At 41.5% G+C, this 27,456-nt stretch overlaps 8 protein-coding genes across 16 annotated transcripts; all 8 read left to right on the top strand.

The window, feature by feature from the left end:
- The first annotated feature begins 1 nt into the window (after position 1).
- Positions 2-16,782, top strand: LOC136192880 (uncharacterized). Of its 5 annotated transcripts, none has more exons than XR_010671252.1 (26): positions 117-217; positions 295-350; positions 422-512; positions 660-1,525; positions 1,585-1,658; positions 1,764-1,875; positions 1,929-2,044; positions 2,093-2,285; positions 2,337-2,396; positions 2,465-2,620; positions 2,671-3,183; positions 3,239-3,312; positions 3,373-3,484; positions 3,542-3,651; positions 3,704-3,896; positions 3,945-4,004; positions 4,060-4,215; positions 4,265-4,452; positions 4,518-4,902; positions 4,957-5,030; positions 5,085-5,196; positions 5,252-5,361; positions 5,411-5,606; positions 5,669-5,728; positions 5,777-6,054; positions 6,104-6,337. XR_010671252.1 is itself a non-coding variant. In XM_065981647.1 (26 exons), exons 1-26 carry the CDS (start codon positions 148-150, stop codon positions 16,673-16,675), a joined length of 4,275 nt encoding a protein of 1,424 aa, XP_065837719.1. In that variant the 5' UTR covers positions 117-147; the 3' UTR covers positions 16,676-16,782. The 5 variants fall into 5 exon arrangements, 4 of the variants coding, with proteins under 4 accessions (XP_065837727.1, XP_065837719.1, XP_065837703.1 ...); XM_065981647.1 differs by lacking the exons at positions 5,085-5,196; positions 5,252-5,361; positions 5,411-5,606; ... (1 more) ...; positions 5,777-6,054; positions 6,104-6,337 and adding exons at positions 15,792-15,903; positions 15,963-16,072; positions 16,121-16,316; positions 16,379-16,438; positions 16,487-16,782 and having other exon boundaries at positions 4,265-4,355; positions 4,407-4,452; XM_065981631.1 differs by lacking the exons at positions 5,085-5,196; positions 5,252-5,361; positions 5,411-5,606; ... (1 more) ...; positions 5,777-6,054; positions 6,104-6,337 and adding exons at positions 15,792-15,903; positions 15,963-16,072; positions 16,121-16,316; positions 16,379-16,438; positions 16,487-16,782.
- LOC136193086 (uncharacterized) lies at positions 6,373-10,093 on the top strand. 3 transcript variants are annotated; one of them, XR_010671283.1, is made up of 20 exons: positions 6,373-6,483; positions 6,533-6,691; positions 6,738-6,768; positions 6,820-7,154; positions 7,206-7,279; positions 7,336-7,447; positions 7,496-7,608; positions 7,663-7,861; positions 7,914-7,955; positions 8,008-8,085; positions 8,134-8,514; positions 8,573-8,646; positions 8,702-8,813; positions 8,871-8,941; positions 8,995-9,199; positions 9,248-9,307; positions 9,358-9,513; positions 9,569-9,743; positions 9,803-10,017; positions 10,069-10,093. XR_010671283.1 is itself a non-coding variant. In XM_065981884.1 (17 exons), the coding sequence occupies exons 1-17, from the start codon at positions 6,421-6,423 to the stop codon at positions 9,617-9,619; spliced, it is 2,367 nt and encodes a 788-aa protein (XP_065837956.1). In that variant the 5' UTR covers positions 6,373-6,420; the 3' UTR covers positions 9,620-9,760. The 3 variants fall into 3 exon arrangements, 1 of the variants encoding a protein (XP_065837956.1); XR_010671282.1 differs by having other exon boundaries at positions 6,738-7,154; positions 10,069-10,092; XM_065981884.1 differs by lacking the exons at positions 9,803-10,017; positions 10,069-10,093 and having other exon boundaries at positions 6,738-7,154; positions 9,569-9,760.
- LOC136193038 (uncharacterized) lies at positions 10,226-14,071 on the top strand. 3 transcript variants are annotated; one of them, XM_065981830.1, is made up of 12 exons: positions 10,226-10,318; positions 10,374-10,468; positions 10,521-12,519; positions 12,572-12,645; positions 12,703-12,814; positions 12,891-13,003; positions 13,056-13,266; positions 13,317-13,376; positions 13,433-13,588; positions 13,636-13,673; positions 13,760-13,867; positions 13,925-14,071. In XM_065981830.1, the coding sequence occupies exons 1-11, from the start codon at positions 10,289-10,291 to the stop codon at positions 13,827-13,829; spliced, it is 2,958 nt and encodes a 985-aa protein (XP_065837902.1). In that variant the 5' UTR covers positions 10,226-10,288; the 3' UTR covers positions 13,830-13,867; positions 13,925-14,071. The 3 variants fall into 3 exon arrangements, 2 of the variants coding, with proteins under 2 accessions (XP_065837902.1, XP_065837909.1); XM_065981837.1 differs by lacking the exon at positions 13,925-14,071 and having other exon boundaries at positions 13,636-13,685; XR_010671281.1 differs by lacking the exons at positions 13,760-13,867; positions 13,925-14,071 and having other exon boundaries at positions 13,449-13,588.
- A 46-nt stretch (positions 16,783-16,828) lies between the features above and the next one.
- Positions 16,829-19,167, top strand: LOC136193187 (xylan 1,4-beta-xylosidase-like). Its single transcript, XM_065982032.1, has 17 exons — positions 16,829-16,966; positions 17,019-17,088; positions 17,152-17,267; positions 17,327-17,395; positions 17,444-17,499; positions 17,546-17,633; positions 17,665-17,784; positions 17,837-17,928; positions 17,983-18,056; positions 18,109-18,138; positions 18,190-18,326; positions 18,378-18,481; positions 18,533-18,665; positions 18,712-18,774; positions 18,824-18,892; positions 18,949-19,019; positions 19,072-19,167. The coding sequence occupies exons 1-16, from the start codon at positions 16,868-16,870 to the stop codon at positions 18,961-18,963; spliced, it is 1,335 nt and encodes a 444-aa protein (XP_065838104.1). The 5' UTR covers positions 16,829-16,867; the 3' UTR covers positions 18,964-19,019; positions 19,072-19,167.
- LOC136193173 (thermostable beta-glucosidase B-like) lies at positions 19,072-20,256 on the top strand. The gene is made up of 7 exons (XM_065982006.1): positions 19,072-19,167; positions 19,217-19,316; positions 19,369-19,458; positions 19,514-19,599; positions 19,652-19,766; positions 19,821-19,925; positions 19,977-20,256. Exons 2-7 carry the CDS (start codon positions 19,266-19,268, stop codon positions 20,172-20,174), a joined length of 645 nt encoding a protein of 214 aa, XP_065838078.1. The 5' UTR covers positions 19,072-19,167; positions 19,217-19,265; the 3' UTR covers positions 20,175-20,256.
- Positions 20,257-20,296: 40 nt separating this feature from the next.
- Positions 20,297-22,763, top strand: LOC136197186 (uncharacterized). The gene is made up of 9 exons (XM_065986901.1): positions 20,297-21,278; positions 21,338-21,411; positions 21,517-21,628; positions 21,687-21,787; positions 21,849-22,041; positions 22,094-22,153; positions 22,239-22,394; positions 22,444-22,634; positions 22,684-22,763. Exons 1-8 carry the CDS (start codon positions 20,733-20,735, stop codon positions 22,624-22,626), a joined length of 1,425 nt encoding a protein of 474 aa, XP_065842973.1. The 5' UTR covers positions 20,297-20,732; the 3' UTR covers positions 22,627-22,634; positions 22,684-22,763.
- Positions 22,626-24,283, top strand: LOC136197070 (uncharacterized). Its single transcript, XM_065986754.1, has 8 exons — positions 22,626-22,634; positions 22,805-23,043; positions 23,155-23,266; positions 23,321-23,430; positions 23,484-23,676; positions 23,730-23,789; positions 23,852-24,007; positions 24,061-24,283. Exons 1-8 carry the CDS (start codon positions 22,626-22,628, stop codon positions 24,118-24,120), a joined length of 939 nt encoding a protein of 312 aa, XP_065842826.1. The 3' UTR covers positions 24,121-24,283.
- Positions 24,151-27,382, top strand: LOC136197061 (uncharacterized). Its single transcript, XM_065986747.1, has 11 exons — positions 24,151-24,159; positions 24,351-24,569; positions 24,627-24,800; positions 24,851-25,074; positions 25,120-25,234; positions 25,287-25,405; positions 25,461-25,650; positions 25,703-25,762; positions 25,813-25,974; positions 26,282-26,554; positions 26,604-27,382. Exons 1-11 carry the CDS (start codon positions 24,151-24,153, stop codon positions 26,856-26,858), a joined length of 1,800 nt encoding a protein of 599 aa, XP_065842819.1. The 3' UTR covers positions 26,859-27,382.
- Positions 27,383-27,456: the final 74 nt, after the last annotated feature.

Raw genomic sequence — 27,456 nt, 5'->3', positions numbered from 1 at the left:
GCGCTAGGCGTAGCGAGTAGTCCTCATCGAATCTGCATGTGCTCAAATGGCTGAGGATAAGGCCAACGACGATTTGATTTTGCATTTAGAGACACCCCCAAAGGTAAGATTGGTTTGATCTAGGGTACTTGTTACTATAGAGTTAGAATGAACCGAACACGTAATACACTGGCGAGTTTGGCCTCAGAGCATCGGTACAGTGAAAAAACGCGAGCTGGTGAGGAGAACATAGACTTCAACCTTCGAAAGAATCCTAAAACTTGTCGAAATTCCTTCTCGTTCAACGGTTGAAAGTGGAAGCTAGGTGGCTCTTCCGTCTTCGGTTCATTCTAAACTTTCTCTGTCTAATTGTACGTCATTATGCAGCGGTGCTTTCTTGCTGTGAGCGTTAAAAAGTGTTAATGATGTTTATTTATTACAGTCACAACTTGAATGCACAACTAAGCGCGCACTGGCCACGAGTAACCGCTGCGTCATCATGCAAGAAGAAAGGAAGTTCTATTTTAAAACAGGTACACAGAGTCGCGTAGCATTTCTAAGACTGCACAAGCCGTTATTATCATAATTTATCATTATCCTCTACTAAAACACTGTAATGATGGGTTGACGTTATTTACAGCTTATAATTGATCAATTGTAAGTTGCATTGACTCTGCTAGGAATACAGAAGGATAAATACGTAAATTGCCAATGCAATCGGAGCCACACGTTGAAGTTCCGATTTGCTGACAATTTTAACGTGAGCACTGTTGTTTCTGCTCAAGCCAACAGACTCAAGTTGAAGAAATTAATGCTACAAAGTGAGCTACCTAAACTACTACTAAATAAATTGAAAGAAAAGCCTGTGCAAAATAAGAATGAAGTGCACCGGTTTGATTTGAAGATAAACAATAATATGGTTAATAATGGTGGAGGTCACTGTGGCCATGTTATTCAGAAAATGAATAATTCATCCAGAGAACAAGCGGTGAAAGCTTTTCTGAACGAGTTTTGCAAGGGACGGGAGAAAGTCTTTAAAGAGGCTCGGCCTACGTTATTTTTTTATCGTATGCGCTTTTTTGACCCCAATGATTTACAATTTCTTGATGTCTGGAAAGCAATCTACGATATTATTGAAAAATTATTTAAAAAAGGCATTTTAAAGAAATTCACCTTTGTTTTATGTACTTCCGCAAATAAAGAGAACATCAAAGGCACGGAAGACTTAGATGAAGTTGATAGGACGTGTGATTCTCAATGTGACCAAAAGGAAACTTCAATGAACCAAAATAGCTTTATTCCAGAATGGGAAAAGTTTACTGAAACTTTTAGCGAATTTTTTTCAGCGAGTGCTGATTGTCTTGCTCAGACGGAGGATAGCACAGTGGACCTTGTCACTATATCCAAATTTGAAGAACTGGCTCGAGCTACTAAAGATTTTGATTCAACACTTCTAATTGGTTCTGGAAGCTTTGGCGACGTATTTCTGGCAGATTTGGAAGTAGGAGGCAGACTAACTAAGGTTGCTGTCAAACGATTCAAACCGGTATTTTATTTGCATCTTAGATGATTTATATCAATCTAATGATACCATATCTCTATTAGCCCAAAGATGATAAACCATCTCGAATACAATTGAACAAGAAGCAATTTCCGACTGAGATTTCATCTCTCATACGGTAGGAACTAAAAGTTAAAAGTGTTTTTCTAAACGCTATTGATATCCGTATTTCTATGTTGCACGTGACTAGCCAAGACATTTAACTATTCAATGCTGATCATAGGGTTAATCATGAGAATATTGTGAAACTGATGGGCTTGTCAGTTAATGGTCCTCAGCTTTGTCTGCTCTATGAATACGTACACGGAAGGACTCTGAGAAAAGCATTAGCCAAGGTATGGCTCTACAGATATTTTTCTACTGTATATTTTTTATGATGTTGCTTTAGGAAAGTCAAAGTGTTCCAAGTGTGTCAAGCCGCCTACGCATTTCTAGTCAAATTGCAAGTGCTCTCAAGTACTTGCACTGTCTCACTCCTGGACTACTGCACCGCGATGTAAAAAGGTGATAAACAGCACGACCTTCTGTGCATGTGTTGATATGTACCTGCAGTGGAAATGTGTTGCTTGGAGAAGACGACAATGCTAAGTTGGCAGACTTTGGTCTAGCGACTATCACTGAAGAGGGTCGTAATCCAATGGAATCATTTTCTGTGACGTTATCCGTTGGGACAAAAAGTTACATGGCGCCAGAAACATATCTTGGCAAAGCATCTCAAAGAACAGACGTTTATGCGTTTGGTGTGGTAAGGACTCCATGTGTGTGAATAACAGTATTATACAGTCATTGGCTGCAGGTCCTCTATGAAATTGTGACCGGGCTTCCTCCATATAGTTATAGCAAGAAAGTAGATTTGGTAATTGTAAATTAGTATTAATTAATTAATTAATTAATTAATTAATTAAACGTGATCCTATTTTACAGGTCAATTATATGCTTGAAGTAGAGGAAAAAGAGGAGGATGTGAATATCATGTTTGATCCTCGAGTACCATGGCCCCATGCTGAGGCCCGAGAGCTAACTGCACTTGCCAAGATGTGTACTGATAAAAACAGCAAACGAAGACCTCTAATGGATAAGGTTGAATTTTTCTCACGTTGTTGTTATATGTTTGAGAATACGTGTTTTAGGTTGACAACATCATTAAAATGTTGGTTGCTGCGAAATTTGGCTATGATGACAATGACGAGTCGCCTCCTTTGCGCACTGCAGCTGCTGGGGCACCGGACCATCATGATTCAGATGAGTCGGATGACTCGGATGATAGAGACAAAAAGCGGCATAAGCCTGCTGGTGGAAAAAAGGGTCCAAAAAACAGTCATCAAAGCTCAACTGACACCCTAAAGAGCAATTCAGCAGAGGAATCTCGCATTCTTCGCAGTTCTTTTTCATCTCAGACGGAAACGCGTGGGATTGCGCTGTCATCTATTCTTCACAATGTAGATCAAGATTCGTTGGTCTGGCCGCATGAACTTTTAGAAATACCATTCAAACAACTGAAGGCGGCAACCGGCGGATTCAATTCATCTCCTGTGTCTGAGAAAGGATGTCTTCTTGGCTCAGGAAGCTTTGGAGACGTTTATCTCGGACGTCTTCAATGGAAAGATAAACCCACTTTGGTTGCAGTAAAAAAATTCAAACCGGTATTACACAAACCCGATAAACTTCATATCTTCTTTCTCTCATTTTCTCTTTTAGCCTAAACATGATAGACCATCTGGCCTAAAACTACACAGAAGACAATTTCCGTCCGAAATACAGGCTATGTCCGCGTAAGTCTGTTCTTGTTTTTTTTTGTACCTACCTAAAGGTGGGCATATCAATCATGGCAGATGTTGTCACAAAAATGTAGTTAAATTGTTGGCCTACAGTATTGATTCTGCTGAACTGTGCATAGTTTATGAATTGCTAATTGATGGGACTTTGAAAGATGCGCTATCAGAGGTCTGGGTAGTCTAACTAAATTCCTTAGGTAGTGTGATTTTACATAGTGTTCTGTAGAATAGCTCAAGTCTGCCTACATGGGAGAAACGCTTAATCATAGCTCTTCATATATCAGAGGCTTTGAACTTTATTCACTCTTGCGAATTTGTTCATCGTGACGTCAAAAGGTATATCAGTATTAAAATTTACTTACCAATAGGGGCAAGTTTTGTTTTGCAGTTCCAATATACTTCTGGGGAAAGATAAAAAAGGCAGATTGATTGCAAAGCTAGCTGATTTTGGCTTTTCATCACATTTGTACAAAGATGAAGCATTGTATTCTACTATGGCTGTTGGCACACAGTGCTACATGGCTCCTGAAGTAAAAGAAGGTCGCGTGTCACGAGAAGGCGATGTTTATGCCTTTGGAATGGTTGCAGTTACCAACAAATAGATATCATTGTCATTTATTGTTCTTTAGGTTATGTATGAAATTGTCACTGGCTTACCTCCCTATAGTTCTGCAATGAAAACGGATCTCGTACGTAGCTTATTAGTAGGTTGTTTTTTCCCCAAGAAGCTGAACGTTTGTGTAGATTCTATTCATGAGAGATGTGGAAAAGGCAGTTGGAGACCTCACATCTCATATAGATCCTCGGAAACCTTGGCCTCCCACCTTTGCTCGGCGATTGTTAGATCTTGCAAAGACGTGCACAAGTCACGAGTCGTCTAAAAGGCCTATAATGAAAGAAGTATTCTAAGTTTGGGCCCATAAGAATATTTGACAAACTGAATTTTTAGATTTGTAAGAAAATTGAAGACCTCGTTGCAGGTGCACCTGATCATGATAATGGCTCAGAGGATGAAGATAAAAAGCCCTCCAGCTCTGCTAGTACTAAAAGAGACGAGGGTGCTGTGATTAAAAGAAAATATGACATTCTAGAAGATGAATTACGGATGCGTGGCTGTGAAAATGCTGCAGAGACTTGGTATGTTTTAGTTAGAGCAAGTTGTCGTGTTGGTTTTTCTTGAGGACAGTCTTTATGTGAATTAGCAGGGGGAACTGTGTGGCTGGAGCAGGTGGAGATGATGGAAGTTGTAGCGATGGAGATGATTCTGACTCAGAAGATAAAAGGAAGTCTAATGATAAGCGTCAACGACAAGCGGAATTTGGACCGCGAAAAGGCCTCGATTACCTTGAGTCGCCAACGTCATCAGGATCAAGTAGTGAAAATCATTCTCTTGAGACGGATGATGTGGACGACATAGATGACTTGGGTGTGAAACTATTAGGCTATGATGATATGAAGCAGGCAACAAATGACTTCGATGAAGACAACAAGCGCCTACTGGGGTCTGGCAGCTTTGGAAAAGTGTATCTTGGTGACCTCAATTTACGTGGGAAAGACGTAGCGGTTGCAGTAAAAAGATACAAACCAGTATGAGTAAAAACCGGTAAATATTATTAATTAAATATTATAATTTACTATTAGCCGAAGAATGACAGACCATCAACAGTGAGACTAACCAAAAGACAGTTTTCTTCTGAAATGAAAGCTTTGTCCAGGTAAGGAACAGCATTATACTTTATTTGTAGCAAGCTCTTTTCAATTAATTTTAGATGCCAACATCCCAACATTATATCTGTTATTGCCTATTGCATCGACGGTCCAGAACTATGTATGGCCTATGAACTGATCAGGGGAGGAACTCTAAGGGAAGCGTTATCAAAGGCCAGAATGCTTGATGACTAGAACAATAGTTCTGACTATACGTTTTTGTATTTAGAATAATCCGAATCCTCCGCGCTGGAAAGATCGTTTGTTTATTGTACAAGACCTTTCTGATGCGCTAAACTATTTACACGACATTGAAATTATACACCGTGACGTCAAAACGTATTTTGAGATTGTCATGTACTTTTTCATTTTGATCTTTCTTTTGTAGAGCTAATATTTTGCTAAAAAACGACGACGTCGAGAGAGTGACGGTGAAATTGGCTGACTTTGGCCTGTCAACATTCTGGGATTGTGACAAATCATACGTCTCTACAACCGTGTCGGTTGGATCGCGATCATACATGCCACCGGAGGCCTTTTTGGGAATCCTGTCAAAGAAAGTTGACGTGTACGCATTGGGAATGGTAACGAATTAATATTTTACTTTTATGGAATTGGTTGGCTCACAGTGTTTGTGGTGGCTTAGGTGTTCTATGAGATTGTCACTGGGTTGCCTTCATACATTTATGCCAAGAAGATGGACTTAGTAGAAGAACTAGGAATGATTACTGTAGTTTTATGAGTCTGTTTCTAGATCACTTATATGAATGATGCAGAAAAAGAGGGATATACCGAGGCTATGATTGATCCACGGATTGAATGGTGCAAGAACTTGCCTGGACATCTACTGGAACTTGCCAAACTATGCTCTGCCATGGACAGGCGCAAAAGACCATCGATGGACGAAGTTCTATCAAAGATGAGAAAGCCAAAATTTCTGTAATAATCTTGAGTGTCTAACTGTAATAATTTAAGTCTGACGTATTTATTTATTTGTTTGTGATTGTGCCACGGAGGCCTGATGTTCATGAAGTGAGTGAAGCAGCTAGTTGTTTTGCCTTATGTATGGCTTCATTACCAGGTTTTGCCGGAGCTGAAAGAACTGCAACGGGAGTACTTTCAGTTGTGTGAGTAACATTTTTTGCATTTCACCGACATCACATGCGACTCAGAGTCGGCGTAATTGATAGTGACTCAGAGTGTCGACAAAGACATTTTCGATAGTAAAGAAGCTACTTGTATGCACTTGAAACGGAAACAGTTCGTAGATCTACAGTACTTGTCAGAGTTATATACGGCTCTGGTACTTGTGTAATGATGACGTCACAAGTGCATAATGCGTGCGCTAGCAGTTTTCGAAGAACTGTCAGGGACTCTTCTCATCAAACCTGTGCTCAAATGGCTGAGGATAAGGCCCAAAAAGCTTCGTGGTCACTAGAGGGCGTGCTTGCAGCCAAAGAGGTTGTGGGAAATCGGTGTTTGCCATGAAGACTAATATAGTCAGCGTTAGGTGCGTCAGAAATATGACAACTCTGCTGTCGGACTTGTCTCTGAGCGATTTGTTACGTCGAATCTTGAGAAGTCATTCTTCATATTGAATCTCAAAGTTTCAGAACAGGAACCAGACCCAGACCCAGACTCAGACCCACAATGGTCAAAGAGCTACAAGGTTCCAAGTTGCATTGATATTGCTACCGCTAGCGATTTTTCTACAGAAAAAGAAAAACTCTAGCTTACACGAAAACGGTCCAAACACTAGATTGACCAATGCCTCAGCTACTGAAAATACTAATGCAGTAGATGTCAAGAAGAAGAAATGTCCTGGGGCTGACAGAGACAACTCAGATGAACTGCAACGACGAATACGTTGTCGCTGTCTAAGGAACAATGTTTCCCTTGTAACTATAACCAAAGAAGGAAAAGCTAAACAGTCAGAAAAAAAAGGAGGGGCTTCCTCTGATAGTAGACTTTTGGAAATACCATTTGAGGAGCTCCAGGCGGCAACCGACGGATTCAATTCTTTTCCAGTGACTAAGAAAGGATGTTTTCTTGGTTCAGGACGCTTTGGAGACGTTTATCGAGGACGTCTTCAATGGAAAGATAAACCCGTTGCAGTAAAAAAATTCAAACCGGTAATAGACAAAACTGATAAGCCTAATATTTATCTTCGTTTTCTCTTTTAGCCTAAGCATGATAAATCATCTTACCTACAACTGCACAGGAAACTGTTTCCGTCTGAAATAAAAGCTTTTTCCGCGTAAGTCTTTTTGCTTCTTAACTTTTAGTTACCTAACGGTGGGCGTATTATGGCAGCTGTCATCACAAAAATGTAGTTCAAATGTTGGCCTATAGCATTGATTCTGCTGAGCCATGTATAGTCTATGAATTGCTAATAGATGGGACTTTGAGAGATGCTCTGTCAAAGGTCGGAATAGTGTAAATCAAGTTGATTGACTTCCTAAGTATGCTGTAGGAAAACGAAAGTCCACCTTCGTGGAAAAATTGCTTAGTTATAGTTTGTCACATATCAGAGGCTTTGGACTTTATTCACTCGTCCTGCAAGTCGTTTCATGGTCACGTCAAAAGGCAAATCAATATTCAAGTTTTCTGACTAACAAAGACGCGTGTTTATTTTTCCAGTTCCAATGTACTTTTGGGGAAAGATAAAACAGGCGCATTGATTGCAAAGCTAGCTGGCTTTGGTCGTTTATCGTATTTGCACAAAGATGAAGCGAGATCCTTCTATGCCTCTGCACCTGCTGACGCAAAGTGCTATGTGCCTCCTGAAGCGTTGGAGGGACACGTATCACCAGCAGGCGATGTTTACGCCTTTGGAATGGTTGCAGTTACCAACCAGACAACTATCCTTGTTATTTGTTACTTCTTTTTAGATTATGAATGAGATTGGCACTGGCGTACAGAAACTGGATCTTGTATGTTGCTTATTAAGTTTGTTGTTTTTCTAAGAATCTGATGTTGTTGTAGATTAACGTGCAAGACCTCCTTGCTCTTTCACAGAAGTGCAGAAGTTTAGAATTAGTTGAAAGGCCAAAAATTAAAGAAGTATTTTAAGTTTGTGCATATGAGTGTATCTGATAAACTGAATTTTAGATTAGTAAAGAAACTCGAGACCTCGCTGCAGCTGCTGGGGCACCTGATCACCATGATGACTCAGATGATGACGATAATGCTACTACTAGTCAAGATCAGTCACCTCTTTTACGCTGTTCTTTCTCGTCTCAGTTGGAAGAGCGTAGTAGCTTTGTGCTATCATCTATTCTTGATCGTGTAGACCAAGATTCATTGGTCTGGCGGCAGAGTCTTGTAGAAATACCATTTGAACAACTGAAGGCGGCAACTGACGGGTTCAATTCATCTCCTGTGACTAAGAAAGGATGTTTTCTTGGTTCAGGAAGCTTTGGAGACGTTTATCTAGGACATCTTCAACAGGGAGATAAACTCAATTTGGTTGCAGTCAAAAAATTAAAACCAGTACTAGACAAAACCGATAAATCTAATATTGCATTCATTCTTTCGTTTTCTTTTTTAGCCTAAACGTGATAAACCATCTTACCTGGAACTACACAGAAGACAATTTCCGTCCGAAATTCAGGCTTTGTCCGCGTAAGTCTGTTCTTGTTTTTTTTGTAACTACCTAACGGTGGGCGTATCATCTCAGATGTTCTCATAAAAGTATAGTTAAATTGTTGGCCTACAGTATTGATTCTGCTGAGCTATGCATAGTTTATGAATTGCTAATGGATGGGACATTGAAAGATGCGCTATCAAAGGTCTGGGTATTTGTAAATCAACTTCCCAAGTACAGTAGCTTACGCTGTGTGCTGTAGAATAACCCAAGTCCAGAGGCTTTGGACTTTATTCACTCGTCTTGCTATTTGGTTCATCGTGACGTCAAAAGGCAAATCAGCATTCAAATTTACTCACCAATAGGGACACGTGTTTATTTTGCAGTTCCAATGTACTTCTGGGGAAAGATGACAAAGGCTTATTGATTGCAAAGCTTGCTGACTTTGGTCTTTCATCATTTTTAGACAAAACTGAAGAGACTTCAAAATGTTTCTATGATTACGCGCCTGCTGGCACAACATGCTATATGTGTCCCGAAGCCCTTAGAGGTCGCGTGTCACCAATTGTTGATGTTTATGCCTTTGGAATGGTTGAGTTACCAAGCAAATAAGTTTTATTTTCATTCATTGTTTTTTAGGTTATGTATGAGATTGTCACTGGCTTGCCGCCCTACAGTTCTGCAAAGAAGACGGATCTTGTATGTTGCTTACCAAGTCTTCTTGTCTAAGAAACTAAACTATTGTGTAGATCATGTACATGAAAGATCTGGAAAATGCAGGTGAAGATCCCACTGTTCTGATAGATCCTCGAACACCTTGGCCACCCACATTTGCTCGGCAATTGTTTGCTCTTTCAAAGAAGTGCACACAATTTAACTCATCCCAAAGGCCAAAAATGAATGAAGTACAGACAGTACTGTGATTTTAGGGTGTATTAGTACATTTGAATTGCATTTCAGGTTTGCAAGGAAATTCAAGACCTCGTAGATAGATCTGAAAAAATTAGCTGAAGTTTGAGCGATTTGTTTGTGAAGGTGTACTAGTATGTGTTTGACGTAAAATTTTCTGCGTAGCAATTAGCATTGAGCTGCATGGTTATCTGTTGCTGAATCTGAGGACATTCTTGAAATTAATGTGAGTTAAAAGCCCCGCCCCGCCCTTGTGTTCTGTAAGAAAAGCTATTTTTAGCGCAGGGATGTGTGCAATGACGTCATGAGATGCATTCTCTATATACGGCTCTGCATTCCCATCATCAGAGTACGTGCTTAAATTGGAGAAAGAAGGAAATGAAACGAGCTCTTTGTTTGATCCGCGAATTGGATGGTTTTATAATCTTGCCTATGGACTCATTGGACTCGCAAAAAGATGCACTGAAAAAGATCGCATTAACAGGCCACGAATGGATGAGGTTTTCAAATGAGCTGGCTTCAAATTTCGTGAAGGTGTTTGTATTTCGTAGGTTTTGAATGTTCTTGGAAATTTGTTGGATCTGAGAGATAAAGTAACGAATAAAAATTGGTTTGCCTTACAAGTTACTCTGACCATATCTATGTTGTAGTCTCTTACAGTAGCAGGTGATCACCGCCAGCTCCCACTGAAGCGGATGTTTGACGACAGCGCATGCGCGAAACTGCGCGTCCTGTTCGGGGAGAACGATCGTCTTCTCTGTGTAAAAAGCGATGGCTGACGTCGTCCAAAAGGCATCATCGGTGAGATTGGTCTTGTATGTCGATTGGTCGCCTAATCGTGTACGCCATCACACAGCACGCCGTGAAAATTCGACTGAATTTTGTCGGGAGGCGCAATGATTTATCGTATTCGAATCAGTTCGCAAGCGATATATATCCCAAAGTTGAAAGGTCGAGCACTTCTTCGTTGTAAGAGAACGAGTCCTATTTTTGCGTACCATAGATTGCCCAAAAGCGATGAATCTGTCAATTATGAAATGTTGGAACCGTACAAACAGTTGACAGAAGACAGCTTGGCAAAGATGTTAGATGGTCCAAGCCGTAATGTGAGCAACCCTGTCGTTGAAGAGCAAAATCGAGCAGATCGTATGAGCGTTGGAGATGGCCGTTCAAGTCCTGAAACCGCCAGGAAAAACTCATCTTCTTTAGAAGCCAAGATTGATATGAAAGTGAACGTTTATTTGAAACCTGAAGAAGCTATTCTAAAAGTATACAACGTTGTGTCTCCTGCATGTAGTAAGCAACTTTCTACCTTTATCACCATTCTGAAAGAAGAATGTGAAAACGTTGTGAGATCTAAAGGAGAAAAGCCTATACAAAGCAACGGGTCACCTCCTTTGGCCGTTGACGCGGAAGAAAAACAGACTGATAGTATATTGTCTGGCTATGTCTATGGCCAGGATATGCTTAGCGGTGAGGCAGAACTTAAAGGAGAAGAAGCTAAACAAACTAATGAGTCTGACGACGAAAAGGATTCCGGCAATGACTCGGATGATAATGGCAATGATGAAGATAGAACGCCCAACGCAGCAGAAAAAGAGAGGACTTCTTTTCATAGTAAACCTTCTGGCAATGCCGCTAGTCAAGAGATGTCGAACAAGTGTATCATTAAAGCAGAAATTCAAGGAGAAAAAGCTAGACAGAATGATAAGTCGCTTCCTTTGCAAACTGCCAATGAAGAGGATTCCGGCAATGACTCGGATGATGAAGATAAAAGGTCTAGCGCAGAAGGAAAAGAAAGGGCTTCTTTTTATAGTAAACGCTCTGGCCATGCCACTTTTCAAAAGATCCCGAGCAGACACAATGATGGGCTGCCTCCTTCGTTCACTGCAGCTGCACCTGGTGATGACAATGACTCTGCTGTTGATGATGACAAGCGCTCATCTGACTTGAAGATAAACGCACTCGCTTCTTCTGATCGCGAAAGTTCTTCTGACCATGTCGTCGACAGTCAGCAGAAGAAGTTGACCATGGTTATCGATGTGGCTGTGGATGTGGCTGTGGCACCCGACCCTGATGATGATGGTGATGATAAAGATACAATGCATCTGTTTGATGCAAAAGGAAGTGCTTCTTCTGATAGTAGACTTCCTTCTGTTCAGGCCACCAGTCAAGAGATGCCAGGGAAAAAACCTAGACAAATTGACGAGTCGCCTCCTTTACTCGTTGCTAGGACACCTGATTATGATGACAGTTCTGATGATGACTCAGATGACGACGATGATAAAGATAAAAAGCCGTCAAAGGCTGCTAATGATGACAAGCGTTCATCGGACTTGAAGATAAACAAACTCGCTTCTTCTGATCACAAAAGTTCTTCTGACCATGTCGTCAAGCTGACCACGGTCAGCGATGTGGCTGATGAAGGCTCTGATAAGGATGATGGAGATGATAAAGATACAATGCTTGCAAGAGTAAAAAATGGAAGTGCTTCTTCTGATCCTTCTGTTCATACCACTAGTCAAGAGATGGCAGGAGAAAAAGCTAGACAAGATGATCAATCACATTCTTTGCACGCTCCTAATAATGCAAAGGCTTCTTTACGCACAGCTGGTGGGGCACCTGACCATCATGACGATCCGGATGATGATGACTCAGATGACGATGAGGATAAAAATAAAAGGCCGTCAAAGGCTGCTGGTGGAAAAGAAGACTCAGAGAGATCTCGCTTTTTTCGCGACTCCTTCTCGTCTCAGTCAAAAACGCACGGGATTGCGCTGTCATCTATTCTTCGTGGTGTAGACCAAGATTCATTGGTCTGGCCGCACGAACTTATAGAAATACCGTTTGAACAACTGAAGGCAGCGACCGACGACTTCAATTCTTCTTCCGTGGCTATGAATGGACGTTTTCTTGGTTCAGGAAGCTTTGGGGATGTTTATCTGGGACATCTCCGATGGAAAGATAAACCCTTTTTGGTTGCAGTAAAAAAATTCAAACCGGTATTAAACAAACTAATAAACCTAATTAATTGTATCCTCTTTTCTCTTTTAGCCTAAACGTGATAGACCATCTTACCTACAACTACACAGAAGACAATTTCCGTCCGAAATACGGGCTTTGTCCGCGTAAGCCTGTTTTTGTTTTTTATATAACACTATCTAAAGGCGTATCAATCATGACAGATGTTCTCACAAAAATGTAGTTAAACTGTTGGCCTACAGTATTGATTCTGCTGAGCTATGCATAGTTTATGAATTCCTCATGGATGGGACTTTGAAAGATGCGCTATCAAAGGTCAGGGTATTTGTATTAAGTAGCTTACACCACGGATTGTAGACTCTACGATCCGTGCTTACACTGTGTGCTGTAGAATAACCCAAGTCCACCTTCGTGGAAGAACCGCTTAGTCATGGCTCTTCACGTATCAGAGGCTTTAGACTTTATTCACTCGTCTTGCAATTTGATTCATCGTGACGTCAAAAGGCAAGCCATTATTCAAATTTACTTACCAATAGGACACGTGTTTATTTTGCAGTTCCAATGTACTTCTGGGGAAAAATGAAAAAGGCGTATTGATTGCAAAGCTAGCCGACTTCGGTCTTTCATCATACATGTATTTACACGAAGTTGACGGGACTACAGAGTCTTTCTATGCCACTATGCCTGTTGGGACAAAAAGCTATATGTCTCCCGAAGCCCTTAGAGGTCGCGTATCGCCGGCAGTTGATGTTTACGCCTTTGGAATGGTTGCAGCTACCAAGCGATCAAGTATCGTTGTCATTCATTGTTTTTTTAGATTATGTATGAAATCGTCACTGGTTTACCGCCCTACAGTTCTGCAAAGAAAATTGATCTTGTATGTTGCCTTATCTTGTTGACACGTTTAGGTATTTCTAAGAACGTTTTGAGTAGATTATGTACTTTATAGATCTGGAAAGTGCAGGTGAAGATCCTGCCATTCTGACAGATCCTCGGACGCCTTGGCCACCCTCGTTGGCTCGGAAATTGTTCGCTCTTTCAAAAAAATGCACGCGTTTGTACGCAGACAAAAGGCCAAAAACGAAAGAAGTGACTTGGGCGCATGATTATGCTTATTTGACTAAACTGAATCTTAGATTCGTAAGAAAATTGAAGATCTTGTGAATGAATCTAGGTGAAGCGCTCTGTACGTGTGTTTATGTACTGTATTGCGTGATCGTATGTAGAAAATTTGTTGGTGTAACTAAGTCGTCATTTTAGCTACAGGATGTGTCTTCTGCACCCGATTAATGGCGTCTGGACTGAGAAAGCGCTTGGCCATTTTCTTTGAGCAGAAAGTCCGCACGTGAGCAAGGTCTCATATAGAAGGTGAGTCATCGATCAACAAACTATTCTTCATTTGTGTGCCAGACTGCAACGTATTAGCTCTTGTCGAATTGGAGACGTCTGTCGCCTCCTGGACCGAGTGCATAGCCCGAGACTCCAGAGAACACCCTATTTCGCGTTTGTAGCCGGTACTGAATCTACTTGCTGATACCTGTTCATTTCTGGTCCAGCTCGCGAGAGCGTGCAGTAAGAATAGCACTGATCAGCTTTGGCCCTCCTGACCTACTGTGTTGCATTATGGCAGAAAGAAGTAGTCTTCACATCACGTCCGCATTGGAACAGTGGCAGCAATCAAAAGGTAGTGTGTTGCGGACTGAAACAGATTTTGACGGTTTTCCCTCTCAGATTGAAGACGTTGGGTTTAAAACTGAAAGTGGGGAAACGCCGAGGTGTGTGTGGTGTAGGACTTTTTTGCACGTGAGCGAGAGTCGGATCAGCGTGATTCACGGGGCAAAGGGCGTGTGGCAATAATGCAGTGTCATCAAACTTTCCTTCATGGCCGTTGGTGCTCTTGCGGTAGGATGCACTTTAAAAGATGCAGTAGTAGCTCGAGCTGGAGACGTCTGTCACCCTCCGGATAGCCCGAAGCTCCAGAGAGCACCCTATTTTGAGATCTTGCTGCTGCTTCTGATCTTCTTGCTATTAGTGGTCACAATAGCCTTGGCGATTCTTTCCAATAGAATGAAAGGCAAGAGGGCGCAATCGCCACTGACCAGCTCAGGCTCTGACCGGCCCGGGCCAGAGCGGCTCTGGCCCGGGCTATTGGTAGAAGAATTCAGTCTTCACATCGCATTTGCTCCTCCGCATTGGAACAGTGGCAGCAATCAAAAGGTAGTGGTGATACAGACTGAAACAGAATCTGACGATTTTTCCTCTCTGAGTCAGGTTGAAGACATCGGGTTGAAACTTGAAGACGGAGAAGTGCCGAGAAATTTAAATTCCGTCAGTGTTCTCAAGCTTCAAAGGTGGAACAGTTGCCCACCTGACTTTGAAGTGCCAAACAGTGCGGATGAGAACAAGCAGCAACGCCCTGAAAGGGAAAGTAGAACATCACAATCTCGAAAAGGAACAGAAGGAACAGTAGATTGCTGTGGAACCCAGCAATTTTTTTCCTCTTCTGTGAGTAGTCCGAAAAGAACATCTGAGATTGACAACGTTCAGGATAGCACTGGAAGGGTCACTGTGGTTGAAAGAAATTTCGAAATGACCTCAGCTGACTTACAGACGCCTGGCAATAAAACTAGGTATGTTTTAGTTAGACCGAGTTGTCGTGTTGGTTTTTCCTGAGGACAGTTTTTATGTGAATTAGGGGGAACTGTGTGGCTGGAGCAGGTGGAGATGGTGGAGATGATAGTAATGGAGACAATTCTGACTCAGGAGATAAAAACAATTCTAACGATAATCATCAACGACGAACGGAATTTGGACCGCAAAAACGCTCTTCAGATTCTGATAATAATAGAGGATCTTTTCCTCATCGAGATTACCTTGAGTTGCCAACTTCATCAAGATCAAGTGAAGATCGTTCTCTTGAGACGGATGATGTGGACGACATAGATGACTTGGGTGTGAAACTATTAGGCTATGATGACATGAAGCAGGCAACAAGTGACTTTGATGAAGGCAACAAGCGCTTACTGGGGTCTGGCAGCTTTGGAAAAGTGTATCTTGGCGACCTCAATTTGCGCGGGAAAGACGTAGCGGTGGCAGTAAAAAGATACAAACCGGTAATAGTAGAAACAGATACATAATAATAATTAAATATTATAATGAACTATTAGCCGAAGAATGACAGACCATCAACAGTGAGACTAACAAGAAGGCAGTTTTCTTCTGAAATGAAAGCTTTGTCCAGGCAAGAGGAATTTTATTTTATTTGTAGCAAGATATTTTCAATTAAGTTTAGATGTCAACATCCCAACATTATATCTGTTATTGCCTATTGCATCGACGGTCCAGAACTGTGTATGGCCTATGAACTGATCAGGGGAGGAACTCTAAGGGAAGCGTTATCAAAGGTCAGAATGCTTGATCACTAGGGTAGTTCGTGTCTTCTGACTATACGTTTTGTATTTAGAATAATCCGAATCCTCCGCACTGGAAAGATCGTTTGTTTATTGTACAAGATCTTTCGGATGCGCTAAACTATTTACACAGCATCGGAATTATACATCGTGACGTCAAGACGTAATTAGAAATTTTTATATATTTTACATATTAATCTTTCTTTTGTAGAGCTAATATTTTGCTAAAAAACGACGACGTCGAGAGAGTGACAGTGAAATTGGCTGACTTTGGTCTGTCAACATTCTGGGATTGTGACAAATCGTACGTCTCTACAACCGTGATGGTTGGATCGCGATCGTACATGCCACCGGAGGCCTTTTTGGGAATCCTGTCAAAGAAAGTTGACGTGTACGCATTGGGAATGGTAACGAATTAATATTTTACTTTTATGGAATTCGTGGGCTCACAGTGTTTGTTGTGGCTTAGGTGTTTTATGAGATTGTCACTGGGTTGCCTCCATACAGTTATTCCAAGAAGATGGACTTAGTAGAAAAACTAGGAATGATTACTGTAGTTTTATGAGTCTGTTTCTAGATCACTTATATGAAGGATCAGGAAAAAGAGGGGTATACCGAGGATATGATTGATCCACGGATTGAATGGTGCAAGAACTTGCCTGGACATCTACTGGAACTTGCCAAACTATGCTCTGCCATGGACAGGCGTCAAAGACCATCAATGGACGAAGTTCTAGCAAAGATGAGAAAGCCAAAATTTCTGTAATAATCTTGAGTGTCTAACTGTAATAATTTAAGTCTGACTTATTTATTTATTTGTTTGTGATTGTGCCACGTGATAAAATGCATGATGTCATCTTTGTTTCGGCATAATTACCGTGAATTTTTATGAGCACTAATAAAATTTAACTATAGTGCGCTATTCGCCGTGCAGTATTTTGGAATTTCGGCTGTTTCTATGCTTTCTGCACTCGCTATCGTTTTCCTTGTCGTTGTTTGCACGGCAGACGACTATCCTTTTCGCAACACGTCGCTCTCTTTCGAAGCTCGCGTAGCGGTAAACCGTGGCAGGCTGAGCATCTCTTTCTAGACGATCATTGCGCCTCCAGGACTTGGTCGAACGACTCAACATCTCTGAAATTGCAGGACAGATGTCCCACGGAGGCGCACGGAAGAACAGTAAGACAGAAAGAGGAACCTGTACTCGTAGATGTTATGATCCACGCCCACTTGTCATTGCAGGTCCTACTCCAGCCATAGAAAGATTGGGAATCAAGCCGTATCAGTTTGGGACGGAATGTTTGAGTGGAGACGTGGGAGCCGGTGCTGCAACGTCCTTTCCTCAGGCTCTTGGAATGGTATGAGATACATGTTTACGTAGTTTCTTTATACATGTACCGGTAACCGTATCATCAAGGCTGCAAGTTTTGACTACGATCTTGTCTATCGCGTTACTGAGGCCACGTCAAAAGAAGTCAGAGCAAAGGTAAGAATATCAGCATTATTCACATTAGAAATTTCATTTTCTTTATAGAACAATAATGCCACTGCACTGGGTGACTATTCCTTTCATACTGGCTTGAGTTGCTGGTACGTATATTCTCCTGGATAGAGAAGAGACTCATTTCTCTTTTAGGAGTCCTGTCGTAAACATTATGCGTGATCCACGCTGGGGTCGAAACCAGGAGACGTTTGGAGAGTGTCCCTATTTGTCCGGTCAAATGGCGTGTTCTAGTACATAAGTCTTATGATGAGAAGCGCGTGGTTGTTTTAGATGATCATCGTTATGTGCGTGCTAATGCTGGTTGCAAGCATTTTGACGTGCACGGGGGCCCGGAAGATGTGCCTGTGTCCAGGTTTAGCTTTGATTCAAAAGTGAGAAGATTGAAGTAAGGGAATTTCTTTTATAAAATCGTCTACTTGACAGGTTTCTGATCGAGATTGGAGAATGACGTTTTTGCCCCAATTTGAGGCGTGTGTTATGGCTGGAAGCTACAGTCTCATGTGTAGCTTTAACAGGTCAATTTTATTGATTTAACGTAGTATATTATTGATTAATAGAAATTCTAATAGCATACAAGGCGTTCCGGCTTGTGCCAATTCAAAACTCCTCACCGAAATTCTTAGAAACGAATGGAATTTTGAGGGTAAATTTTCACATACTGATATACCCAATCAATTTGACGTAAAGACTTTTAGGCTATGTTGTTAGCGATCAGGGTGCCTTGGGTGAGCTTGAAGAAGTTTGCAGAGACTCCCCTTTCCACGCTCTTTCTCTAGAGAACATAATGACGCAGCACAACTATACTCAAGACCCAGTTCACACAGCAGCGGCAGCTGTCAACGCGGGTACCTGTTTGGAGGACGGTAACGATGAAAACACGACGTTTTCTCACCTGGAAGAAGCCTATAATCAGGTTATTTCCTATATGTATAGAAAGTATTTTATTATAGTGGATTTTGTACAGAAATTGGTGAACGAGTCTACTCTGCGCGATTGTGCTAGTCGTCTGTTTATGACTCGAATGGTTCTGGGAGAGTTTGATCCACCGGAAATGAATCCGTATAGCAAGTAAGAGTTTCTATATAAAATACTTCTCTTTTCTGATTATCTTTTTATTAGGCTAGATGTGTCTATCATTCAAAGCAGAGAGCACCAAGATTTGGCTCGTTTTGCCGCTGGAAAGTCGTTCGTGTTGCTGAAAAATGAGAAAAATGTTCTGCCACTTCGAGAGCATTCTCTTGATCAGATGACGGTAAAAACAGAATAAGTGAAAATGTGTTGTCAGTCAATGTTTTCAGATTCTGGGTCCTTTTGCAAACGACTCGCGTCTTCTATTTGGAGACTATTCTCCAACAATAATGGCAAGTTGTTTCTGCCGTTTTTGACGTCGAAAAACTTTTCTTCTACTAGGAGAATTTTGTTACTACTCCACTAGCGGGACTCACCTATTCAATGATTGCGCGACGACTCCGCATGCGAGTATATATACATGTATTTCCTTCTATATATGAACTAGAAAATAATTTATTTGGCAGCACCTACGATGCTGATTCAGTCAAGAAGGCAATAAATGGCTCTGACGTAATTGTTGTCTGTCTAGGAACAGGTGACAACGTTACTCAGTATTAGATAGCCCTTGTTTACGTGCTTTTGTTTAGGACGTGATTTGGAAAGAGAAGGTCACGACCGTTCTGACATTGAACTTCCTGGTCATCAGGCTCAGCTACTGATGGATGCTTATGAGACTGCAAAAGGCATCTAATCTGACAAATTTATTTATTTTAAAAATTAGATTTGTGTTAGGAAAGCCGGTTGTTTTGCTTCTGTTTAACGCTGGACCTCTCAACATCTCATGGGCAAAGACAATGTGGATGTCATTATTGAGTGTTTCTTTCCGGCTCAAGTGAGATATCTGTTGCCATCCTATTTACGTGTCTAACTTTGCCAAATTTTAGGCAGCAGGAAGTGCGTTGTCTGACCTTTTCCTTGGATACGTCAATCCTGCAGGACGTCTTCCAGCCACTTGGCCAATGTCTTTGGATCAGGTACGCTGAGCAAATGACCACTCTGTATTCAGTGACTTGCAAAACGAAATTCAAGGTTCCAGACATCGTTAATTACACAATGATTAATCGAACATATCGATACTTTGAAGGAGTACCTTTGTACCCATTTGGATATGGACTGTAAGTCAATATGGTTTTATCAAACTTCATTGGCTCATTCTTTTTCACTCAGGTCATACACTCAGTTTGCCTATTCTCAACTCATTGTAACTTCCGAGGCAAAGATATGCAGCAATATTTCCGTTTCGGTGGTGGTTGAGAACGTTGGTGACAAAGAAGGAGATGAGGTGATTAGTATTGAATGAAAGCATTTAATTAATTAGAATTGTTTTATATACAAGGTGGTTCAAGTCTACATTCACTGGGCAAATGAATCAATTCCAGCGCCTCACATGCAGGTTGTAGGCTTTCAAAGGGTATCTATTGGCTCAGAAGGGCGGAAGAAAGTAAAAAAAAAACACTTTACTAATAAATAGTATATCTATTTGAAATTGCAGGTCAACTTTACAGTGACTCCACGACAGATGGCAGTTTGGACAACGGAATGGACTGTCGAGCCAACAGTCATCAAAATCTTTGTTGGTGGGCAGCAACCTCATCAAATGACCATGGCTCCATCGAACGTTCTCGAGGGCAACGTGACACTCACAGGAGAGCCAACACCTCTAAGTGATTGCCACGAAGAATTTCACTAATTTCAAGTATTGCATTGCTTTTTTTCAGTTTCTTTTTTGCTGCGTTTTTTACTACTTTTTTTATGGACCATGCAGCACGCGACGTATCTTGTACGGGAGCTCAGGTTTGAATGGGAACGATGGTGGCTGCTTTCTTTGTTATTTGCCTTGCGATTGTTGGCGTTTCCGAGGCTGACTATCCTTTTCGTGACCCTTCTCTGCCTTTCGAAGATCGCGTAGCGGTAGGAATCCAGCTTGAGCGTCTTGCAGGACAATCTACGTGAATCTCAAAGATTTCAAAGTGGTTACTGGAAGAGTACCGAATCTAAGAAAAGATATGGAAATAGCGCAAAGCAAGCTCTTAGTGTATGGGTCAATTTATGAGTCAACCAACGATAAAACTGCAATGCCTCTATATGACAAGAGCAGAAAACAGATGGCTAACTTCCTCGAATCTGTATTACACCCTAATTTTAATGCAAAAACGTTGAAAGCAAAGTATAATTTTCTGAACGAGTTTTACAAGGGACTGGAGAAAGTCTCTAAAGATAGGTTTGAGGTTTGGGCAAAACTTGGCGTATGTTTGTTTCTGATCACGTGAAAATTTATTTTAGGCGTATGTGCTTTCGTTACCCGTCTATTTTCGAGGATTTTATTCACGACCTCAATGATTTGCAATTTCTCGATATCTGGAAAGCAATCTACGATATTATTGAAAAATTATTAAAAAAGGGCATTTTAAAGAAATTCACCTTTGTTTTATGTACTTCCGCAAATAAAGAGAACATGAAAGGCACGGAAGACTTAGATGAAGTTGATAGGACGTGTGATTCTCAAAGTGGCCAAACGGAAACATCATTGAACCAAAATAGCTTTATTCCAGAATGGGAAAAGTTTATTGAAACTTTTAGCGAATTGTTGTCAGCAAGTGCTGATTGTCTTGCTCAGACGGAGGATAGCACAGTGGACCTTGTCACTATAGCCAAATTTGAAGAACTGGCTCTAGCTACTAAAGATTTTGATTTAAAACTTCTAATTGGTTCTGGAAGCTTTGGTGACGTCTTTCTGGCAGATTTGGAAGTAGGAGGCAGAGAAACTAAAATTGCTGTCAAACGATTCAAACCGGTATTTTATTTGCGTCTCAGATGATTAATATCAATCTAATGATACCATATCTCTATTAGCCCAAAAATGATAAACCATCTCGAATGCAATTGAACAAGAAGCAATTTCCGACTGAGATTTCATCTCTCATACGGTAGGAACTAAAAGTTAAAAGTGTTTCTCTAAACGCTCTTGATATCCGTATTTATATGTTGCACGTGACTAGCCAAGACATTTAACTATTCAATGCTGATCATAGGGTTAATCATGAGAATATTGTAAAACTGATGGGCTTGTCAGTTGATGGTCCTCAGCTTTGTCTGCTCTATGAATACGTACACGGAAGGACTCTGAGAAAAGCATTAGCCAAGGTATGGCTCTGCAGATATTTTTCTACTGTATCTATAATTTTTTATGATGTTGCTTTAGGAAAGTCAAAGTGTGCCTAGCGTATCAAGCCGTCTACGCATTTCAAGTCAAATTGCAAGTGCTCTCAAGTACGCACTCTCTCACTCCTGGGCTACTGCACCGTGATGTAAAAAGGTGACAAACAGCGCAGCCTCCTTTGCATGTGTTGATATGTTCCTGCAGCGGAAATGTGTTGCTCGGTGAAGACGACAATGCTAAGCTGGCAGACTTTGGCCTAGCGACTATCACTGAAGAGGGTCGTAATCCAATGGAATCATTTTCTGTGACGTTATCCGTTGGAACGAGAAGCTATATGGCGCCAGAAACATTTCTTGGCAAAGCATCTCAAAGAACAGACGTTTATGCATTTGGTGTGGTAAGGACTCCATGCGTGTGAATAACAGTATTATATAGTCAATTGGGTACAGGTTCTGTATGAAATTGTGACCGGGCTTCCTCCATATAGTAATAGCAAGAAAATAGATTTGGTAATTGTAAATTAGTATTAATTAATTAAATAAATTAGTACTAATTAATTAAATAAACGTGGTTCGTTTTTCAATTGTTTTACAGGTCAATTATATGCTTGAAGTAGAGGAAAAAGAGGAGGATGTAAATATCATGTTTGATCCTCGAGTACCATGGCCTCATGCTGAGGCTCGAGAACTAACTGCACTTGCCAAGATATGTACCGACAAAAACAGCAAAAGAAGACCTCTAATGGATGAGGTTGGATTTTTCTACGTCGTTGTTACGCGTTCAAGGATGCGTGTTTTAGGTTCACAACATCATTAAAATGTCGGTTGCTAAATTTAGCCATGATAACAATGACAAGTCACCTCCTTTGCGCACTGCAGCTGCTGGGGCACCGGACCATCACGATTCAGATGATGACTCGGATGATAAAGATGATAAAGATAAAAGGCGGCATAAGTCTTCTGGTAGAAAAGAAGACCTCTAATGGATAAGGTTGCATTTTTTCACGCTGTTGCTTTATGTACGAGGATGCGTGTTTTAGATTTATGACGACATTAAAAGCTTAGCTGGCGGCTTGGATTCTTCTGAATAGCAGATCTCTGGGCTTGTGTGATATCATGTGTGGCAAATTACTTTCTTCTGTATTGCCTACTCGGTGGTAGGAAACGTCGTTAGAGTGTAAAGAGCTAGTTAAGATTGGAAAGCATCCCTTTTTTCCCTTCTTCGGAGGCAATCAGTGCCTGATCTCGCCACCATCCCGGATAGAATCGGCCTCGGCTGAAGCGAATGTGAGCATAGATGTGAGCATAGCTAACTCGCCATCACCAAAAACGGCGGGCAAACAACTTGAAGCTGGATGTGCACGAGAATTGCCGAAGCCCGTGGAGTCGATCATCACACGGTAGGAATTAGGAAGTTGAAAGTCTAGCATGCTAAACGCTATTGATTATATCTGTATTTGTATGTTGCACGTGACTAGCCAAGACATTTAACTATTCAATGCTGATCATAGGGTTACTCATGAGAATATTGTGAAACTGATGGGCTTGTCAGTTGATGGTCCTCAGCTTTGTCTGCTCTATGAATACGTACACGGAAGGACTCTGAGAAAAGCATTAGCCAAGGTATGTTCTACAGATAGTTTTCTATCTATAATTTTTTTCATGATGTTGCTTTAGGAAAGTCAAGTGTGCCAAGTGTATCAAGCCGTATACGCATTTCTAGTCAAATTGCAAGTGCTCTCAAGTATTTGCACTCTCTCACTCCTGGACTACTGCACCGTGATGTAAAAAGGTGATAAACAGCACGGCCTCCTTTACATGTGTTGATATGTACCTGCAGCGGAAATGTGTTGCTTGGTGAAGACGACAATGCTAAGCTGGACGACTTCGGCCTAGCGACTATTTTTGAAGAGGGTCGTAATCAAATGGAATCATTTTCTGTGACGTTATCCGTTGGAACGAAAAGTTACATGGCGCCGGAAGCATATCTTAGCAAAGCATCTCCAAGATCAGACGTTTATGCGTTTGGTGTGGTAAGGACTCCATGCGTGTGAATAACAGTTATTATATAGTCAATTGGATACAGGTCCTGTATGAAATTGTGACCGGGCTTCCTCCATATAGTTATAGCAAGAAAGTAGATTTGGTAATTGTAAATTAGTATTAATTAATTAAATAAACGTGGTCCGTTTTTCAATTGTTTTACAGGTCAATTATATGCTTGAAGTAGAGGAAAAAGAAGAAGATGTGAATATTATGTTTGATCCTCGAGTACCATGGCCCCATGCTGAGGCCCGAAGACTAACTGCACTTGCCAAGATATGCACTGACAAAAACAGCAAAAAAAGACCTCTAATGGATGAGGTTGGATTTTTCTACATCGTTGTTACGCGTTTAATTAAGGTTGCGTGTTTTAGGTTCACGACAACATTAAAAGCTTAGCTGACGGCTTGGATTCTTCTGAACAGCGTCTCTGAATGTGAGCTTGTGTGATATTACGTATGCCAATGAGGAAAGTAATTTACGTCACCCACAAGAGAAAATTACCTACAAATACAACGTGATTTTATACCTGAATGTCTTGTGGCTTGGTCACTGATTGATGACTTTGCAATTTTTTACAGACAGCTGCGCAGCTATGAGAGCTTAGTTGTACGTATTTACGTATATCAATAAAATCTCAATCTTTAATAGTTTTTCAACACAGGAATGTTCTCCACTAACGCACGCTAAGTTTACGCAGTGCGTTTTTCCTGTCCAATCGTCTGTACAAGACCGAATGAACACGATCCCGAAGGCTTATTTGAGAGAAGCCTACGAAGGAAGAGGCATAGATGTCAAAAATACCGCCGATTGCCTAGTAGACGTACAGAAAAAGCGCCCCCCGAAGATTTTCTCCGTTTTGCCCGAGGCGCTCTATAAAACGGTGAGATGACGCAGCCCGTCGTTCTTCACAGTATCTGTATTGCCTACTCGGTGGTAGAAAACGTCTCCGATAGAGAATAAAGAGCTAGTTAAGATTGGAAAGCAACCCTTTTCCCCCTTCGACGAAGGCGGTCACTGTCAGTGCATCCTGCCACCATCCCGGATAGAATCGGCCTCGGCTGAAGCGAATGTGAACACAGCTAACTCGCCATCACCAACGAGCTCTTCTGTGGTACGGTGGCAGACAGTCTAGTCTATGCACGGTCCTAATTTCGTGACAAGGTTGACAACTCGCCCAAAGTTGTCGATGTGCCCTACAACTCCGTGAAACACATGACGAATAATTTCGAGAAGGAAATCGGGCGAGGCGGATTCGCTTCGGTTCATCTGGGTAAATGGAACGACCAGCAGGTTGCCGTGAAAAGACTAAAAAGGGCAAAAGAAACAAATCGACCGTCTTCTTGGGTGCGAAAGCAGTTTCATTCAGAAATGGCATCACTTCTTAGGTATGCTAATCACTTGCAAATGATTTCTTTATTCAGTCTGTATAGTTGTCCTCCGCATCCTAATCTTGCCAAACTTCTCGGATACAGCTGCGATGGACCAGAGCTGTGTCTTATCTTTCAATATGTTGATGGTGGGACTCTAGCTAAAAATTTATCAAAGGTTCTCTTGGTTTCTCTATCGAGGCAATATATTTTAATTTTGGTTCTTGTAGAGATCAAAAGAAGTTCTTTGTGCCAAACGTCGTGTAGAAATTATGATTGATATTGTGCAAGGCATATTGCACATTCAGACGGAGTCGAGAGCTCCGCTTATTCATCGGGACCTCAAAAGGTAATGTGACGAGAGATCAGATTACGGATTGGTTTATTGATTCACCCACTATTAGTTCCAACGTCATGCTTGGATCGGATAATTTAGCTCGTATTATGGACTTTGGTCTAGCTTGTTCTATATGTGAAGACGAGGAAAGGATTGTTATGTCAGGGTCTACAATTGCTGGTACGAGGTGTTACATGCCGCCTGAAGCAACAAAGGGCATTTTTTCAAGAAAAACAGACATTTTCCCGCTGGGCATGGTATATTTCTGAATATGGTATTTTTTTGTGATAATAATGGGAACTACTCTAGATTATGTACGAATTGCTGACTGGCTTGAGGCCGTATTCTCCTGCCAAGAAGACTGATTTGGTAATGCGTATAGCATTGCGATACTACAACGTGAGGCTGTTTTCTTCTAGGCAACCTACATTCAGGATTTGGAAAGGCAGGGATATGACGCTCTTGGAATGTTAGATCCTCGTTGTAATTGGTCAAAGTTTGGTATGCTTGCACAAAAAGTGTTTGACTTGGCAAAGCGCTGCACCAGCTGGGACAGTCGTCGGAGGCCTGACGTTCATGAAGTGAGTGAAACAGCTACTGTAGTTTGTTTTACTTTATGTATAACTTGACCAGGTTTTGGTGGAGCTGAAAGAACTTCAATGTGAGTACTTTCAGTTGAGTGCGTAAAATTTATTTGGACATAGAATAACTCTGTCTATCGTACGTGTGCGACCCAGAGTCTGCGTAACAGCAGTGACGCTTATTTAGAGCTACCTAAACTACCGTCACTACTACTACCTAAATTGAAAGAAAAGCTTGTGCAAAATAAAAATGACGTGCACCGGTTTGATTTGAAGATAAACAATAATATGGTTAATAATGGTGGAGGTCACTGTGGCCATGTTATTCAGGAAACAAATAAGTCGTCCAGAGAACAAACTTGGCAAACTAAAGAGTTATTTTGCCATGCTGCATCTGCATCTGAATCCAGCTCAAATTGAACTGAGTCGAAAGCAGTTTGGAGTAGAAATGAATATCCTGACGCGATACTGCTACAAGAACATCATCGGCCTCGTAGGCTTCTCGTCAGATGGGCCAGAGCTCTGTCTCATTTACGAGTTTATGCCTAATGGAGCTCTATCGCACAGGCTTGATTGCCGAGTAAGAATTAAATGAAATAATGAACAAAAATGCTAATGCAATTTATTAGGATAATACGCCGCCTCTGCGTTGGCAAACTCGTTTGACCGTCAGTGCCGATATTGCTTCCGGACTCGACTTCCTTCATAATAAATACAGGCTTCCCGTCATACACAGAGACGTCAAGTCGTCCAACGTCTTATTGTCGTCAACGTTTCAAGCCAAACTAAGCGACTTCGGGCTTGCCATAGTAGGAAACGCGGATGGAGAAGCGGACTCCACTGGGCCCTCGGTTGGCCGGTACACGTCCGTATATGGGGCCTGAGGTCTTTCATAAAATAATAACGCCGTTGGGAGATGTGTACGGTTTTGGTATGATACTGTACGAGTTGAGTACTGGTTTGCCTCCATACTCAAGCAAAAAGAAGCAAGATCTAAAATCGTATGTAGATGCCATCGAGTCCCAAGGCATAGATTTAACCAAAATGCTCGACCCAAAAGCAAAATGGCCAAAAACGAAAAATGAGCTTTATGGCCTAGAACTGTTGACAATTGCAAAACGAGCCACCGAAGACAACTACCGTCAAAGACCGGGAGTGTCCTCATTGCTTCTTGATCTGAACCAGCTGAACATCAAAGCTGGGATAAAATAAATTCTTGAATCCTCACAAATGAACAAACTATTTATTTATGGAGCCGACCACCGCAGTTGTACGGGTGGAGCCCGTATAACGAAGGAGGGAGGCTCTCTCAAACGTGATCTTAGGGCCGGAAGTGTCTGTCTGTCTGTCTGTCTGTCTGTCTGTCTGTCTGTTCGTAACGCTCGGCATTGTGACGTAAATTAAAACCCCGTTTTTTCGTACAGCGCATGCGCGACATAGGGCCCTAAACGGTGCCCCAAAAAAGGCGATTTACGACGCGAA

The sequence above is a fragment of the Oscarella lobularis genome, chromosome 1 (genome assembly GCF_947507565.1).
Source record: "Oscarella lobularis chromosome 1, ooOscLobu1.1, whole genome shotgun sequence".
Classification (NCBI taxonomy): domain Eukaryota; kingdom Metazoa; phylum Porifera; class Homoscleromorpha; order Homosclerophorida; family Oscarellidae; genus Oscarella; species Oscarella lobularis.
Note: the sequence above shows the minus strand (reverse complement) of the source record. Positions and strands in the feature narration are given on the sequence as shown.